At 40.5% G+C, this 17,825-nt stretch overlaps 2 protein-coding genes across 2 annotated transcripts in view; one reads left to right on the top strand and one right to left on the bottom strand.

The window, feature by feature from the left end:
- The window catches only part of LOC127984580 (leucine-rich repeat-containing protein 52-like), a 49,468-nt gene that overhangs the window by 20,539 nt on the left and 11,104 nt on the right, over nt 1-17,825 (bottom strand). The gene's annotated exons all lie outside the window — the stretch shown is intronic.
- Nucleotides 11,035-14,980, top strand: LOC127984578 (uncharacterized). The gene is made up of 2 exons (XM_052587285.1): nt 11,035-14,406; nt 14,794-14,980. The coding sequence occupies exon 1, from the start codon at nt 11,115-11,117 to the stop codon at nt 14,169-14,171; it is 3,057 nt and encodes a 1,018-aa protein (XP_052443245.1). The 5' UTR covers nt 11,035-11,114; the 3' UTR covers nt 14,172-14,406; nt 14,794-14,980.

Here is a 17,825-nt window from a genome sequence, read left to right as displayed (position 1 = left end):
CTGTCACATACCTTCACACACACACAAACACACACACACACACACACACACACACACTGTATCAGAGCAAGATCTGCTGTATCTGTCAGCTCCTTACAGGAAACCTTCCACAGATGGCATGCTGTCTACAGGAAGCTTTCATCTTATTGTTATTTTCATTATTATTATTATTATTACCAAAACACCTGCTACTATGATAAAAGATATAAAATGGAACATCTGTTGCCATTTGCAAAAAGCTGATTAAGTGTGTCAGACAAACGCCGCTGTTATCGTGCCTTGTTTTATCATCAGCAGTTCTTTCACAGACTAATTATTTGAGGTCTCTGGAGCCGTGATGTGTTTTTTTATTGTTATCGGACATCAAGTTCTGGAAAGATGCAGGTGGCAGGTCTTGAAAGAGACTGCGTTGTTATTTCATTTTGGAGACATATGAACAGCAGGTGACTACCAGACAGAGAGAAATGATATCAATAACCATCTGTTTTAACAGAGAAGTTCATTTCAACTGTGTTTCTCAACTTTTCATCAGGGGACTTAAACAATAAAACTTGGAAAGGTCTCTCATTTGTCTTTTTATACAATCGGCGAATGACCAGTTCACTTAAAGGGATCGTTCATCTAGAAATGAGAAATCTGTCATCATTTGCTCGCTGTCATCTCATCCCAAACCATATGACTTTCCTTCCTCTATGGAACACAAAATAAGTCATTTTGGGGTGAACTATGCCTTTAAAGACCAAACCAAACATTTCTCTATTCAGCAATAACTGAGGTGCCACAGTGCTGTTAATAGCTGTGAATTATTCAGTAAACTGTCGTGTTTTCAGTGACACTTTTGCTCAAGGTTAGTGTCGATAGCGCTGAGTGAGCAGTGTAGAGACTGTCCCGTCAACCTCAATTACAGAACACCCTGTGGCTTTACCGTTAGTCTTGCTTCGGCCGCTACAACATTTAAACAGAGCTTTGGAAAGGCAGAGATGGGCACAGAATGTATGCAGGTTATTTCTAATCTCAGTTAAGATGCATTTGCTGATTGCAGTCTGAAAGAAACTGGAAAGGAGCTAATGATAAGATAAAGGTTCATGGAGTGCTAGTTAAACTTCCAATTAGTTTCAGGACAGGACAAATTTTCATTGCCTTTGTATGATTGTCAATGGTATATAAGAGTGTGCTTTTAAATCCTTTAAAAGTCTATTATATTTATATTATTATATTAATGGAGAAACCTTCATACCATTATTAGTAGTAATAGTAGTAGAGGGGTCGTTTCTATGATGTCATTTCCTTTTCTTCCACTTGACTTTGGTTTGGCAGACAAAAACTTTTAGATATTACGAAGCTGTGAAAAAATTATCATGCCAACCTAGGATTTCAAGATTTTCATTCTGACATTATAATATAATGATATTATATTGTATGGTATTATAATATTTATTTGATACAGAAAAATAAAAAAGCTAATCATAGAAGCTATATCATTATCAAGTCATTATTATGTGTATAAACTGCCTTTTTAAGGTGTTTTGTAATTGTTTTTAATGAATGCTTATTGGTTTTTAGTTTTTAAATACATGAATAGATTGGAAAATAAATATTGGTGGATGAATCAGCAGTGTTTTCAGATTCAGTATTTGCTGTTCTACATTACTGCGTTTTCTAACAGCGATGTTTCTCCAAGATCTCAGAGAGACTGAAAAACACACACAGTTCAACGCATATTAAAATGTGCTTGAGGAAAAATGACATCATTCAAAGCATGATTCATGAATATCTCTGTGCTTGCCTGGCTTTCATGACTAAATCCTTGTCCCTAGAAAATCCACAGCTTTTTTCTGAGAAAGGCCTGCCCACCAATTACCAGTACAGTTCAGCTTAGACCTGAATGAATTTGTGTACTATTTCCAGTCTGGTTTATCACTAGATTGTTGTTGTTGTTGTTGTTGTTGTTGTTTTTGCATGTTGTCTTTCTAGTTAAAAAGCATGGTAGGGACACCAAAATGTTCGGGACCATTATCCAACACACGACATGAAAAAAAATACAAATTTAAAACCTTATGGCTGTCAAATTTCAGATGCCTGTCCAATGCATCCTTTCCTGCCAAACACTTCATGGGACAGAGAGAGATAATATAACACTTGACGGTACTGCACTCACATGCACCTGTTTGTAGCTCATGAACTGTGCTAGAATATTTGAATACCTTGAGTTTATTTCTTTCATACCAATATACTGATGAAATTTCATGGGCACACTTTTTTTAAACCATTCACCTTAAAGGAACACTCCACTTTTTTTGAAAATAGGCTCATTTCCCAACTCCCCTAGAGTTAAACACTTGAGTTTTACTGTTTTTGAATCCATTCAGCCAATCTCCAGGTCTGGCGGTAGCACTTTTAGCTTAGCTTAGCATAGATCATTGAATCTGATTAGACCGTTAGCATCTCGCTCAAAAATGACCAAAGAGTTTTTATATTTTTCTTAAAGACTGACGGAAAATGAAAAGTTGCGATTTTCTAGGCTGATATGGCTAGGAACTATACTCTCATCTAAAAGTGCTACCGCCAGACCCGGAGATCGGCTGAATGGATTCAAAAATGGTAAAACTCAACTGTTTGCCTCTAGGGCAGTTGGAAAATGAGCCTATTTTCAAAAAAAGTGGCATTCCTTTAAGTTCTTTTCATGCTTTTAAAAGATCTTTAAAAAGAAAATGATTAAACTAAAAATAGTAACTATATGATGCTCTACATTAAAATGTCATAGAAGAAAACAATTACAGTTACACACATTAACCTAAAATGACCCGTTTCTCATTTACGTTCCATTTTCTAAGCATCCCTAGTAAAGTTCTCTAGCAATAGTGCATGGTTTAATCTAATATGGATGAGCTCAGATTTATTCAAAAGAGTGGCCTGCTATTTTTAAAGCCCAGTAATTATGTAATTGCATATGTTAATTTTTAAGAGGATGAAGTGCTGGGAGGTGGGAGACTTTTCCTCACTCTTATTGTGAATCTCAGTGAGGATGGACTTTCTGATAAGTGTGCGGAGGGAGAAGATTATTGTACAGGAATTAGCCCAGGCAGCAGCTTTATAAAGTATCTGTTGTGTATGTGTGTGTGTGTGTGTGTGTGTGTGTGTGTGTGTGTGGTCTTCAGTGTCACTGGAAACTGTTGTGCTGCTTTAGTGTTTTTGGAAACTGTGATCTTTTTTTCTTCAACTCTTTGATGAATAAAAAGTAAAAAAAAAAAATGAGGATGACCAAAGAATCCTAAGAATTTTAATATGCTAAATTTGCTGCTCAAGAACCATTTCTTATCATTACCAAGCAGTTGTGCTGCTTCATATTTTTATGGAAAACATGATACAATTTTTTTCAGGATTCTTTGGTGAATTTAAAGTACAGTAGAACAGCATTTATTACATAGAAATCTTTTGAAACATTACGAATGCCTTTACCCTCACTTTTGGTCACTTTAATGCATCCTTGCCGAAATAAAAATATGAATTTAATTTAAAAACAATTCATTTTGATCTGTTTCGTATAAAATCTGATTTACAATAATGAAGAATAAAGACAAAGTTCACATACAAAAGTCGCAATTCCATAACATTGTGTTTTATGTACACAGGATGCAAAATGAACACATGCCATGTACCAAATATGAGTAAGAACTGTTGCTATTGAATAATAAAAAAATAAAAAAAACTGCAACAATACATATTGAAAAATTGCAATACAAGACTGATAGCCAATGATAATAGCACAAGCAAACTCAATCAGATGTTTATGTTTATTTGAGTAAAATGGCATTACAATTTGTTAAGCAGAATTCAGACTGCACTATAAAACTCCTGAAGGTCAACTACAGGTCTTAGTAAATAAAGCAACACAACAAGCCCTTGAGAACATGTATATTATTCATTCCCACCAATGGCCTCAGCTGAGGTAGATTACGTTCAGCATCTATCCGGTGACCTTCCTCTGAGTCTGCGGAGTATGAGCTGCCACGGCGTCTGCTGAGGTCATTACCAAACACATCACACGCTGCGTCACGTCTAAAGAACCACACTTGCATCATGACAATGAGTCAACAACAGCACTCAGACACTGAGATGCATCAAGAACCATGAGGAATCGGATCTTGACTCACTGAATCGAAAATCGAATCCTGCTGTGCCTACAAATTCCCATGTGTTCAAAACAACAACAAATCTATTTTTGCTATCATTCGTCAAAACACCATTGACTAGCAGAGGAAATGACAGAAGGTATCTGCAAGTATCTGTTTGACATTTAAGCTTTGGAAAACCCATTCCACTTCTGCATATCTGTTATCTTATCTGCTTTTCTCTCTATTCCCTCTGACTCATGAATATTTAACTCTCTTCCTGAGACCGCCCACTTCTTCTTTGGCTCCGAGCCTATGAGCCTGGCCGGACTAGATACCCTTCAGCCAACCAGTGCTCTTCATCAGGGCGAGATGGAGCGAATAACAGGGCTAAAATCAAGGGAATGGGACGGAGTGAAAGCAATATGGTACTGCAGAGAACAACACAAGCATTCAGTAACATAAACTGCTGCTCTCTTTCCTTTCAAACAGCACTTGCTGGAAGGCATCGCTCTCACTGCTGCAGATATGAGTCTAATACTCTCTCCAGATCGGCCCCCTCAAAAAACTCACACATACACAACCGTACTTCAGATATCAGAGGACTCGTGAGGTTGAGGGCATTCAGTCAGTATGGATGGAGGTCACCAGACTAATCTATTGTCCTTCTGAGTCAATCGATATGCGAATACAATGAGAGAATTAATACAGAATCAGAATACAATGTCATTATTACACAACACAGTATCTGAGTAAATAATACAATAATACAGTTACAAGCATGTTTTGTGTATCTCTTATGTTGTTATTAAAGTTCATCAGTTCACCTTCTTTTCAGACAACCAGTCATCTTATCTTGTGATTGACTCGTTTTAGGAAATTTTAAGTAAAAATTTTTGTCCAAAAAAAGTGCCCAAAAGTAAGTCTAGCTCCTCCAGATATACAATGTTTGAGATCTTTTCTAAAAATAAATTAATACTTTTATTCAGCAAGGATGGATTGAATTGATCGAAATTGACAGTAAAAATTGTACTAATTACCAAAAAAATAAAAAATAAATGTTTACAAATCAAATAAATGTTCTCCTTTTGAACTTTCTTTTCATCAAATAATAAAGAAAAACAATTCCACCAAAAAAAAAAAAAAAAATATATATATATATATATATATATATATATATATATATATATTTATATATAATTCAACACTTATTATAATATATATATATATATATATATATATATATATATATATATATATATATATAATTCAACAATATATAATTCAACACTTATAATAAAGAGATATTATTGAAATGCAACCTTGGTAAGTGTAAGAGACTTAAATCTTTCAGACTCAAACTTCTGTATACAAGCAAAAAAATTTAGAAAATTCTTAAACCAAACAATAATTGAACCAATAGAAAGTATAACTAAATTGAAATGTTACTTTAATAAAGTATTTAGAGCAACAAACAGCTTTTAAGTTTTATTGTTTCAAATGGTGCATACATCTATAAAATCTCGCCATTTCTGCCTTCCTAACATTATTTCTGCTGATATCGTGAGTCACATCTACTATTGCCAAGAGCATCCTTGTAATATCGCCCTCCAGTGGACTGCCTAACCATGAAGTTTACATGCGGTGCTGCCTTGGAATTTGGACAAAACAACGTAGTTTATAAGCAAGCACAGTTTTACAGCCTTCTGTTTGGAATAGTCTTTCCGTCTTTTCCAAGTCTAACATGGTGCGTAGGCAGGCAGCTCACTAGAGTTTGGACCAGAGCTAATATGTCTCAGAGATTAGGTGATTCGAAAGACGTCAGATTGAAATAAAGTTCTCTGGGTGAGTGTCAATCAGGAAGAATGCTGTTCTGTCAGATGGTCCTCCTGTCTCTCTCTCTCTCTCTCTATCTCTCTCCACACCGTGAAAGTGCTGACAATGAGGAGACCCATCACCTCTCCAGCAGCTGATCCAGAAACAATTGAGCCGCTGAGAAATATCATCATCTTGTGTTCAGACACAATAATTCACAATCACCTGGACTAGTTTATTAAGAGGTATCTTAGATGATGAGCCAGCAGTAATCATTCATATCCTGATGAGACCCTGGGTTATAAGTTCTGCTCCTAATAGACCGAAGCAGTGAGAGGTATACAATGAGCTGCCACAATTCAACAGTCAGAAAGTAAGGGCACACAAATTATGAATAGACACCAAAATTACAAAAATGTTAATCACAATGAGTGTCTAGAGGATGATAAGCTTTTTGATTGTGTGGCTGTCAGTAGACCTGTGTACTGTGTAGCCACACTTTTGACTGTAAGCAAAAAGTCTGTTCCACATTGCAGCTTATTCTAGTCACAAATCACCCAGTTAGACAGCATGAGACATTCTGTTTGACATAAGGAGCTTTTACATGTCGTAGTTCTAGGAACAAGCCAGCAATTTCCCTCTCGGGACATCTTACTGGATGCATTCGCACCGGGAGCAGGAACTCTGAAGCAACCGACAGCCACAACTTTATGAACGGTGTTTATTAACAACATGGGGAAGTCGTGGCCTAATGGTTAGAGATTCGGATTCGTAATCCAAAGGTTATGATTTTGAGTCTCGGGCCAGCAGGAATTGTGGGTGGGAGCGAATGTAGAGTGCTCTCTCCACCTTCAATACCACGACTGAGGTGCACTTGAGCAAGGCACTGAACACCCAACTGCTCCGGGTGTGTGTTCACTGCTGTGTGCGTGCAAATTTGTGTCAATTTCCTATGACAGCTTGAAGTGTTATTGTCAAAGCTTAAAAAAGAACAAAATGCTGTAGACAACTGGTAAATGCCGTTATCGCTGTTTTCCATGTTCGTGGTGTTAATATTTTTGCACAGCTTTTTAAAAATTGCATTTTAGCTGGTGTTTTGTATGCATTTGGCCAATCAGCGTACACTACATCACTAGTAGTACCTATAGAACTGTTTTAGACCCTACTTTGAAGTAGGAGCTAATTTATGGCACTTTTCACAAACCGAGCCGATTCATGCCGTACCGTACCCTACTGAGCCGTGCAGACCCGAGTCATACTGTAGAAAAGTCTTTTCCTTTAGTTTCAGTTACATCTTTTACCACTAGAGGGTGCATATGTTCCATTTTACTGATACCTATACACTGATACCTTCCCTTTAAGACACTGAGCATATACACTACAAGTGCTGGGTCACGGTGAGCAACCGAACTTTAAAGTTGTGTGCGTTCATGCAGAAAAGTAAGTTTATGTTGCATTCTCTAGCGGAAACATGAATGTTAATAATGTTGCTGTTATTGTGTTGATGATACACTAATCTTGTAAGCATATATTTGCACAATATTCGGTTATTTGTTGATCTGTGTTGGGAAGCTAACATGCTAGTATCACAGACACATGCTGCAATGTGTTGTTGTTATTTTTACATATAAATCTTGATCTGTTAGCTATTTTGAGATCGTTTTGATATGCTGTGCTATCATGGTTGTGAATTTGTCAGTAAATTTAAGACCATTGATGATTGTTTATCTGCATCTGTTCAGAATGGAAGTGTTTAACATTTTAAGTAAGTTAATGGAAAGACTGTAATATTCTTTATAACTAATTTCCACAATTTCTTTATTTCAGACCACACATACATGCAGATACAGACTCCAATGCCTTTTGCCTGTATTGTATACCTTAATGCTCACCAATGTGGATTGTAAAACCCAACTCATTAAAGCTTTCTTGGATGTTACTCTCTGAGCCCTTTACTCTCTAACCGGAGTCACCAGTTTGCCAAGGTCTATCAGAACAATCCAGAGGTTCCACCTCTACAAATGGTCCTTCGAGCCGGATGGTAGTAACCTTGAAGACAACATGCAGTCAGAGAATGAGATAAGCAGCCCAGTTGTGCGGCCTCGTACTAAGCGGGAGAGACATCCACCAGCCTACTTAAGTGATTATGATGTTGGGTATGAACCAAGCCACATTCCAGATTCCAGTGCAGATGCAAGTAGTATGACGCCAGTGGCTACCATTCCCACTGCACGATCAGACGAAGAGCCTGTGCCTTGCAGAACACCTTCAGCACCTTCATCTGCGAGTTCACGTCACAGCCAATCCAGAACAAAGTCCAGCAGAAGTGTCAGATCCAGCCGGACCACAGCTTCACAACTGACAGAGATACAGGCAGCTATTGTAGAGGAGAAACTGAAGAGTATGGAGCTTGCGGAGATGCAGAGACAGATGGTGGAGGAGAGCAAAGCTGAAGAGCAGTGCGAGTTTCTGGATCAACAAGCACGCCTAGCACTATTTGAGAAAGAAGATTTACTCAGAGAGCAGCAAAGGAGAAGTCGCCACTTAGATGAGGAGGCTCGTGCAGCACATAAGACCAAAGAACTGATCACCAAACAGCTCGAAAGGCAGCGCCGCATTAAGCAGAAGGAGATGGAGCTGGAGGAAGCACGTCTCATTGCCTCACTTCTTCAAGAATCAGAGACTGAAAATGCAGCAACGGTTCCACAAACCAGACGTGAACTTGACTCAGGGCAGGTACAGACTGATAAACTTTGTTCACAGAAGGTAGAGGTTGCTCACCACACACCACATCAGTTATCTGATAATACACAGCACTCTACACCTCACATACATCAGAGTGATCCTGTAACTACTAAGTACACAACTTCACATTCTGTTCCTGAGCACATCACATCTCTCTGTACATCCAAATCATTACATGCAGAACCCTTAACAGTTGTTCCTTCTCCTATCTATCCTGTAGCATTGCCAAACGTGTTACCCCAAGTGGTAAAATTGCAGACTGCAGATGTTTACCCTCCTACAACGGTGCAGCCATCCTTGTCTTTTGAGAGACAAACTTATAGTCTAGGTCAGTCAGGTGCCAACCTTACATTTTCAGCTAAACCAAATATGTCTCAAGATTCAGCACGGACCAGTTATGCCCAACAACCTACCTTTTTAGTTCCAGCAGACACTCAACCTCATCCTCCAACAGGTCAGTTTCAACAGCCTGTTAGGCAACTACAGTTTAGCCCACAGCCATTATTAGCGCCCACTGTCCCGTGTGTACAGCCACATTCACAGCCACAAACCCCGGTAAATATGATGGACATGTTGATTGCCAGCTCATATGGTATACCCAAACCAGCTCTGCCTAAATTTGATCGTGGTAAGGAGTCTGAATTTGCCCTACTCAAAATGGCACTAGATAGTCTCCTGGGTGGCCATGCTCATCTTACAGAGCAGTTCAAATATCAAGTGCTGCTAGACAGACTAAAGCTACCAAGTGCCTACAAATTAGCACAAGCCTACATGCACGACCCCACCCCTTACACTAGGGCATTGCAAGCCCTCCAAGACAAATATGGGCAACCCCGTCAGCTTGTACAGAGTGAACTTGGAGCTATATTGAACTCTCCACCAGTCAGAGTAGGAGATGCTGAGGCATTTGATGACTTTGCGCTCTCAGTACATGGTCTTGTGGGCATGCTTCGTTCTTTGGAAGGTGAGAATGGTTATGAACTGAAATGTGGCTCACACGTAGACAGACTTTTAGCCAAACTGCCTGCCAGTTACCGTGATGGGTTTGTTGAACATTGTCTAAGTCGTGGTATACTTATAACTGGAACAGACAAAACATACACTCTTCTGGACCTATCAGCATGGCTCCAGCTAAAATCACAGGCAAAGCGCATCTCCAGCCGAGCTGTTGACATGTTTCAAGAGCAGATGAATCCTCACAGGAAAGGGAAGAGAAGTCAGAGTCAGTCATCATCTGTATACTACAACACCAGTAGTAGTCCAGATAAAACACCCCTTACCTCTCCGTCTCACTGTACCTTCCCACCAAAGCCGAGAGACAAGTTTAAACCTTATTGTCCGTACTGTGACACACGAGAGCACTATCTCAGTTTGTGTTCAAAATTCAAGTCACTGACAACTACCCAGATCGCAGAGTGGCTTAAAGGCAAAAGCTGTTACCGCTGTGGACGTAATCACAAACCTGAGGCTTGTACCCTCAAGAAACCCTGTAAAATATGTCAAAAGCAGCATCTTACAGTGCTACATGATGTGAACATAGAAGAACCCAACAAGATCCTTATGGTTAGTGCCTCTCCAAACACCATTTATCTTGACCGTCCTAACCATCCTCAACAGGTCATGTTAAAGGTGGTCAAAGTACTTTTGCATAATGCCGAACACTCACTTGAGGCATATGCTTTGCTGGACGATGGTTCTGAGCGGACTATCCTCCTTTCTACTGCTGTACATTATCTCCAGCTACAGAAAGAACCAGAAACACTTTCTCTAAAAACCGTACGGCATGAGGTTGTTCACCTGAAAGGGGCATCTGTGTCTTTCGAAATTTCCCCAGCTGACAACCCGAAACATAGATACAAGATTAATCATGCATTCACTGCTGATGACCTGGGTCTTTCCGAGCATAGTTACCCAGTGAGAGTACTGGTGAAGAAGTACAGGCACCTACAGGGACTGCCAATCCCAGCAATTGACAAAGTGCGGCCTATGCTACTCATTGGCTCTGACTTTCCACATTTGCTTATCCCTACTCAGCCTGTTCGAGTTGGCCCTTCGGGGGGACCGGTGGCAATATGCACTTCCCTTGGTTGGACACTCCAAGGTCCTGCCAGTGTGATTCATCTTCCTTCGGATGAGCAGCAGTGTTTTTTTACTGCAGTAGGACCCACCAACTTTGATCTTCAAGCGCATGTGGAGAAACTGTGGCAAATTGACACTTTGCCTTATATCAGTGAGAAAGCAGCTACCCGATCCAAGTTTGATCAGCAAGCACTTGAATTGCTTGAGAAGCGCACTGTTAGGTTGAATATAAATGGCATAATGAGATATGCTACACCACTCCTTAGATGCAAGGACAGTCCTTGTCTGAAAGCACCTAAATCCGCTTGCCTTTCACTGCTTCGAAGTACAGAGCGAAAAATCGTAAATGACACAGAACAAGCCATGACCTATTGTCAAGAGATTCAGAAGCTGGAAACTGCAGGCTATGTAAAGAGATTGACACCTGAGATTGTAGATTCCTCTGCTGAGACATGGTACCTCCCTCATCACTTAGTCCACCACAATAACAAAGCAAGGCTTGTTTTCAATTGCTCATATCGGTACAATGGACAAGCGCTGAATGATCAACTTATTCCTGGTCCCATCCTGGGTCCTTCCCTTCTTGGTGTTTTACTCCGGTTCCGTGAGCACATAGTGGCCATCAGTGGAGACATCAAAGCAATGTTCCACCAGATCAGACTTTTGCCAGAGGATCGCTCACTATTACGTTTCCTCTGGAGGGACATGAAGAGGGATGAAGAGCCAAGTGTCTTTGAATGGCAGGTTCTCCCATTTGGGACTACCTGCAGTCCTTGTTGTGCCACATATGCACTACAAAGACATGTGAAAGACAATAGTGAAGGCTATGAAGATGTGCAAAGGTCTGTAGAACAGGCATTCTATGTTGATAACTGTTTGCAGAGTCTTGATTCCCCAGAGAAGGCCCGTAACCTTATCGACAGGATGCGTGAGCATTTGTCTTCTGGTGGGTTTGAAATCCGCCAGTGGGCCAGTAATGTACCTGCTGTAGTACAGCACCTTCCAGTTGAAGCCAGAGCAGCCAGTACGGAATTGTGGCTTTCTGAGCATAGTTTAGACCCACAAGAGCCAGCTTTAGGTCTTCGTTGGAATTGTCTCACTGACCACCTTGGATATCAACATCGTCCTGTTGACTACTCTGAACCCACATTACGAAATGTGTATAAAGTACTGGCCACACAGTATGACCCACTTGGGTATCTTATACCCTTTACAACCAAAGCAAAAATACTGGTTCAAGATCTCTGGAAGCTCAAGATTGGTTGGGATGACCTCATCCACCCAGAAAGTCTATTAGTACAGTGGCAAGCCTGGGAAGCCGAACTGGCCAACTTGCACACTGTTGAGATACCAAGAGCATACATACCACCATGCGCTGATACAGTGGGCACACAGAAGACCATCCATATTTTCTGTGATGCCTCTGAACGGGCATACGGATCGGTCGCTTACCTTCACACTCAAGATAAGCAAAAGCAGATCCATGTAGCATTTGTGATGGCAAGGTCCAGAGTGGCTCCCCGCAAACAGATATCAATGCCCCGTTTGGAGCTTTGTGCAGCTCTCACAGGAGCGCAGCTGGCAAAGTTGCTCAGTAAAGAGCTGTCGATTCCTGCAAGCGATATTATCCTATGGACTGATTCAACGACAGTCTTAAGCTGGCTGAGATCAGAATCCTGTCGCTACAAAGTCTTCGTAGGGACACGCATCGCTGAAATCCAGGACATGACTTTGGAGTCAAATTGGCGATATGTCAACACCACCGATAACCCAGCGGATGACCTGACTAGGGGGAAGACTTTGTTAGAGTTAAGCAAATCTCAGCGCTGGAGTCAAGGTCCACAGTTCCTCCATCAACATCCTAGCTCTTGGCCATCACTGCCTGAATTCGCAGCTCCTGACGACCATGATGAGCTGAAAAAACTATTATTCTGTGGAAATGCATGTCTCGTCAAGTCTCAGTCTGACATCTCCAATATTAAGAGTTGGAAGGAATTGTTGAAGGCTACTCACCAGTCCCTTCACGGGGCGGCTGCTATCATGACTGCAGCAGATACCATAGCAGCTGAACTACACCTACTAAGACAAGCTCAGAGGGACAGCTTCCCAGAAGAGGTTGCTGCGCTGACTAAAGGTAAATCCATATCGGCCCAGAGTCGTCTTGCTTCACTTTCCGCCGAGTATGATCAGACACTTGGCTTAATTAGAGTCGGGGGACGACTCCGCCGAGCTGAGGGCCTAGATCCAGACACAATACATCCCATAATATTAGAGCCTAAACATCAGATTACAATGCTCTTAATCAAAGAATATGACAACCAGCTTCTGCATCCAGGTCCAGAACGAGTCTTAGGTGAGATCAGACGCAAGTACTGGATCCTGCGTGGCAGAGAATCCATCAAGAAACACCAGTACAATTGTGAGACTTGTCAAAAATGGAGAGCAAGTCCTGTAATTCCAAAAATGGCAGACTTGCCCCCTGCACGGCTAAGACTGTACAAACCACCGTTCTGGTCTACTGGTATAGACTGTTTTGGCCCTTTCACTATTAAGATAGGCAGACGCACAGAGAAGCGCTGGGGTATCATATTCAAATGTATGACAACAAGTTGCATACATCTTGATCTTTTGGAGAACATGGACACGGATGCCTTCCTGATGGCATTAAGAAGATTTGTATCACGTCGTGGTAAGCCATATGAGATACTGGCTGATAGAGGCACAAATTTCAGAGGAGGAGCCACTGAACTCCAGGAAGCCTTCACATCGTTACAAGGTCCACTTAAGGAGCATCTAGCCAGCCAGGAAATTGCTTTCCAGTTTAATCCCCCACAGGCTCCACACTTTGGAGGAACCTGGGAGCGAGAGATACGGTCAGTGAAAAGTGCTCTTCAGGTAGTCTTGGGCAATCAAACAGTGACTGAAGCACTCTTGCGTACAGTGCTGGTAGAGGTTGAGGGAATTCTCAACTCTAAGCCACTCGGCTACGTTTCATCAGATGTTGCCGACCCAGACCCTGTTACACCGAATCTGTTACTGATGGGTCGTCGAGATGCCTCACTCCCACAAGCAATCTACTCCTCTAGTGATTTGTTAGGGAAAAGACGATGGCGACACAGCCAAATTCTAGCTGATCACTTCTGGGTAAACTTTATCCGGCATTACTTACCAAGCCTTCAGCCCCGCCAGAAATGGCAAAAGGACACTGCCAATCTGAGTACTGGACAGATCGTTATGATAGTTGATCCACAGTTGCCCCGAGCTTTGTGGCCTATTGGCAGAGTGGCTAAAACATTTGCAGGAGTAGATAATCGCATACGTACTGCAGAAGTGCAAGTGAAAGGGCGCACTTATCTACGGCCTGTTGCCCGGTTAGTTAAGTTGCCATCGTGGGAGGATGAGGAAGGAAACAGTAACTAACACGGAGACTTTCCTAACTAATTACAAATTAAATACTAAATTTGGGGGCGGCAATGTAGAAAAGTCTTTTCCTTTAGTTTCAGTTACATCTTTTACCACTAGAGGGTGCATATGTTCCATTTTACTGATACCTATACACTGATACCTTCCCTTTAAGACACTGAGCATATACACTACAAGTGCTGGGTCACGGTGAGCAACCGAACTTTAAAGTTGTGTGCGTTCATGCAGAAAAGTAAGTTTATGTTGCATTCTCTAGCGGAAACATGAATGTTAATAATGTTGCTGCTATTGTGTTGATGATACACTAATCTTGTAAGCATATATTTGCACAATATTCGGTTATTTGTTGATCTGTGTTGGGAAGCTAACATGCTAGTATCACAGACACATGCTGCAATGTGTTGTTGTTATTTTTACATATAAATCTTGATCTGTTAGCTATTTTGAGATCGTTTTGATATGCTGTGCTATCATGGTTGTGAATTTGTCAGTAAATTTAAGACCATTGATGATTGTTTATCTGCATCTGTTCAGAATGGAAGTGTTTAACATTTTAAGTAAGTTAATGGAAAGACTGTAATATTCTTTATAACTAATTTCCACAATTTCTTTATTTCAGACCACACATACATGCAGATACAGACTCCAATGCCTTTTGCCTGTATTGTATACCTTAATGCTCACCAATGTGGATTGTAAAACCCAACTCATTAAAGCTTTCTTGGATGTTACTCTCTGAGCCCTTTACTCTCTAACCGGAGTCACCAGTTTTCCAAGGTCTATCAGAACAATCCAGAGGTTCCACCTCTACACATACCATGCATGGAAAAGCACCATTAGTTCCCCCAAACTGAATTCCTAGAACCAAATACATTTGTAGCTCCTGCGGTGCAAACACGCAAAATTTTTTAACTTCCTCTAATAGTTCTAGGAACTATGAAAAGTTCCCTCCAATGTGAGAAATCATGCCTGAGGTGACAGATGATTTATCAATTTATGACAATTTTCTAAAAGCACATTCGGATCTATCCCAAACAGATGAACTTAACCCTAGCATTTTTATTACATTGTTTATTGAACTTATTGAGGCAGTCCAGAAATTAAATGTCCATTATGTGACGCAAAATACTTAATGCTCTATTGCATATGAAAATAACACGTTGCCTTCTCTAAACGCAATCCTAAACCTAACTGATAGTGTTAACAAAAGCAGATGTAAGATATAACACATTTGAGGAAGAAACCATAACATTTTAGCTACTGCAACTCTTTCATTTCACTACAAGTTCTTTATTGTGACTCGTGTGTCACGGGACTCGTACCCAAACATTACACATCACAAGTGCAATGCTGTACCAGGTGTGCAACCGAGCAAGTTTACTATGAAAGAAAAACCATACATATGGAGCCAATTATGTGATGCAAATATTATCATATTAGACAGCAATTTGTCTTTTGAAAATCATATTTCCAATGTTACAAAAACTGCATTCTTCCATCTTAGAAACATTGGCAAGCTACGAAACATGTTATCTGTTTCTGATGCAGAAAAGCTAGTTCATGCATTCATGACCTCTAGACTGGACTATTGTAATGCACTTCTAGGTGGTTGTCCTACTTCGTCAATAAACAAGCTACAGGTAGCCCAAAATGCAGCAGCTAGAGTCCTTACCAGGTCAAGAAAATATGATCATATTACCCCAATTTTACAGTCTCTGGACTGGCTGCCTATTAAGTTCTGTATCAGTTACAAATTATCATTACTTACCTATAAGGCCCTAAATGGTTTAGCTCCTGCGTACCTAACTAGCCTTCTACCACGCTACAACCCATCAAGCACCCTAAGGTCACAAAACGCTGGACTTTTGGTAGTTCCTATAGCAAAGTCCACTAAAGGAGGTAGAGCTTTCTCACATTTGGCTCCCAAACTCTGGAATAGCCTTCCTGATAATGTTCGGGGTTCAGACACACTCTCTCTGTTTAAATCTAGATTAAAAACGCATCTCTTTCGCCAAGCATTTGAATAATGTATCTCTTAAATTGTGAGTGTAGTTGCATCTGATCAAAGGTGCATTTTTATTCATTAGCTTGGGTTAAACTAATTTTAGTTTGTTGGATCAGCAGCTGCGCTAATGATGTCTCTATCTGTTTCTATGTTTTGCCACAAGATTTACATCCCGTGGTAACTAGGATTTACACAAGCTCCAGTCTGGATCCAGAACACCTGAGAGGAGATGATGCTGACCCTCAGAGGAACTCAGATGATGCTAACCCTGAATCAACAAACAGAACTAACAATTATTGCTACATGTGTGACTGAATCATATAACAATTATTAATTAATAATATTAATAATGTTCATCGTCTAGCTGACTACGTCTTGTATTAATTTTTTCAAAAAATCCTGTCAAACGTGCACAAACTGACAGTCACCACCATAAGCTACTACTAAATATTGTAGAAACATTATTTTCTGTAAAGTTGATTTGTAACAATTCGTATTGTAAAAAGCGCTATACAAATAAACTTGAATTGAATTGAATTGAAAATGTCAAAAAGAATTAGTTTACAAATCATAAACTGTGGTAAAAGGTCAAAAAACAGTATTGTGCAAGGAAATGCAATGAAATAAGTCTTTATTCAACAACAATCTGCCACTGTATTCATAATATTTGTGTGAAAAGGGGGGGGGGGGGGGAATTGTGTTTTACATGCCACTAGTTTTCATTTCAGATGTAAGGTGCAGAGACATATACCTATATACCTATAGATATATTTTTGTAGTTTTGCAAAAAATGTAGGTAGAAGCACATTAAAGGGGGGGTGAAATGCTGGTTTTCACTCAATATCCTGTTAATCTTGAGTACCTATAGATTAGTACTGCATCCTCCATAACTACAAAAAGTCTTTAGTTTTATTATATTCATAAGAGTAAGATAGTCTGTACCGATTTTTCCCGGAAAAACACGACTGGCTGAAGGCGTGACGCGAGAGCGTTTGGAAGCTGTGACATTACCGTGAGGAAAAAAACATCCAAAACAAACCATGGCTTACAGTCAGATTCAGCCGTTTATTTATGATCCAGAATCAGATCCCGAGGCTGAAACTGAACGAGAGCAGCAGCAGCAATGACTCGCTCCGAGCGGGGCTCGAACCCAGGTCTCCGATGGGAGGGGACGCACTAACAAGGAGGCAGAGATATTTTAAGCAGTTTTACTCACCGCCTGTGGTTCCAACACACGATCGTGACCCTTTTTCGTTGGGACTGCATCATCCTTAAGAAATAAACGATGTGCAAATCCGTCGTCAAACTGGGCCTTGTTTGTAAAACAAGCATCTTCGAAATGCAGGGAACAAACAAAAACACTTGCACAACTCCGTTGACGCTCTGTAAAAATAAACTCCGTCCACTGGTCCCTTAATGCTGTTTTTTCTTTGGTAATCTGTGCAGGGTTGTCTTGCCCTGGCAACCAAAAACACACTTCTTTTGTGACATTTCGCGACGCTCTCGCTCTGATCAGTGAATGTCTGTGCTCTCAGTGCTCTGCTATACGGGAGCGCGCTCTTCCGGGAGAAGTGCCCTTAGGACCCATATAAGGAAATTCCGCTCCATCTAACGTCACAAAAACGTTAGAAAATGTGGACAAAAAC

Source organism: Carassius gibelio, chromosome B20 (assembly GCF_023724105.1).
Source record: "Carassius gibelio isolate Cgi1373 ecotype wild population from Czech Republic chromosome B20, carGib1.2-hapl.c, whole genome shotgun sequence".
Lineage (NCBI taxonomy): Eukaryota > Metazoa > Chordata > Actinopteri > Cypriniformes > Cyprinidae > Carassius > Carassius gibelio.
Note: the sequence above shows the minus strand (reverse complement) of the source record. Positions and strands in the feature narration are given on the sequence as shown.

Bases quoted from the DNA above. Each gene is read 5' to 3' on its own strand.
- LOC127984578 (XM_052587285.1), top strand. From the start codon at position 11,115: ATGACCTATTGTCAAGAGATTCAGAAGCTGGAAACTGCAGGCTATGTA.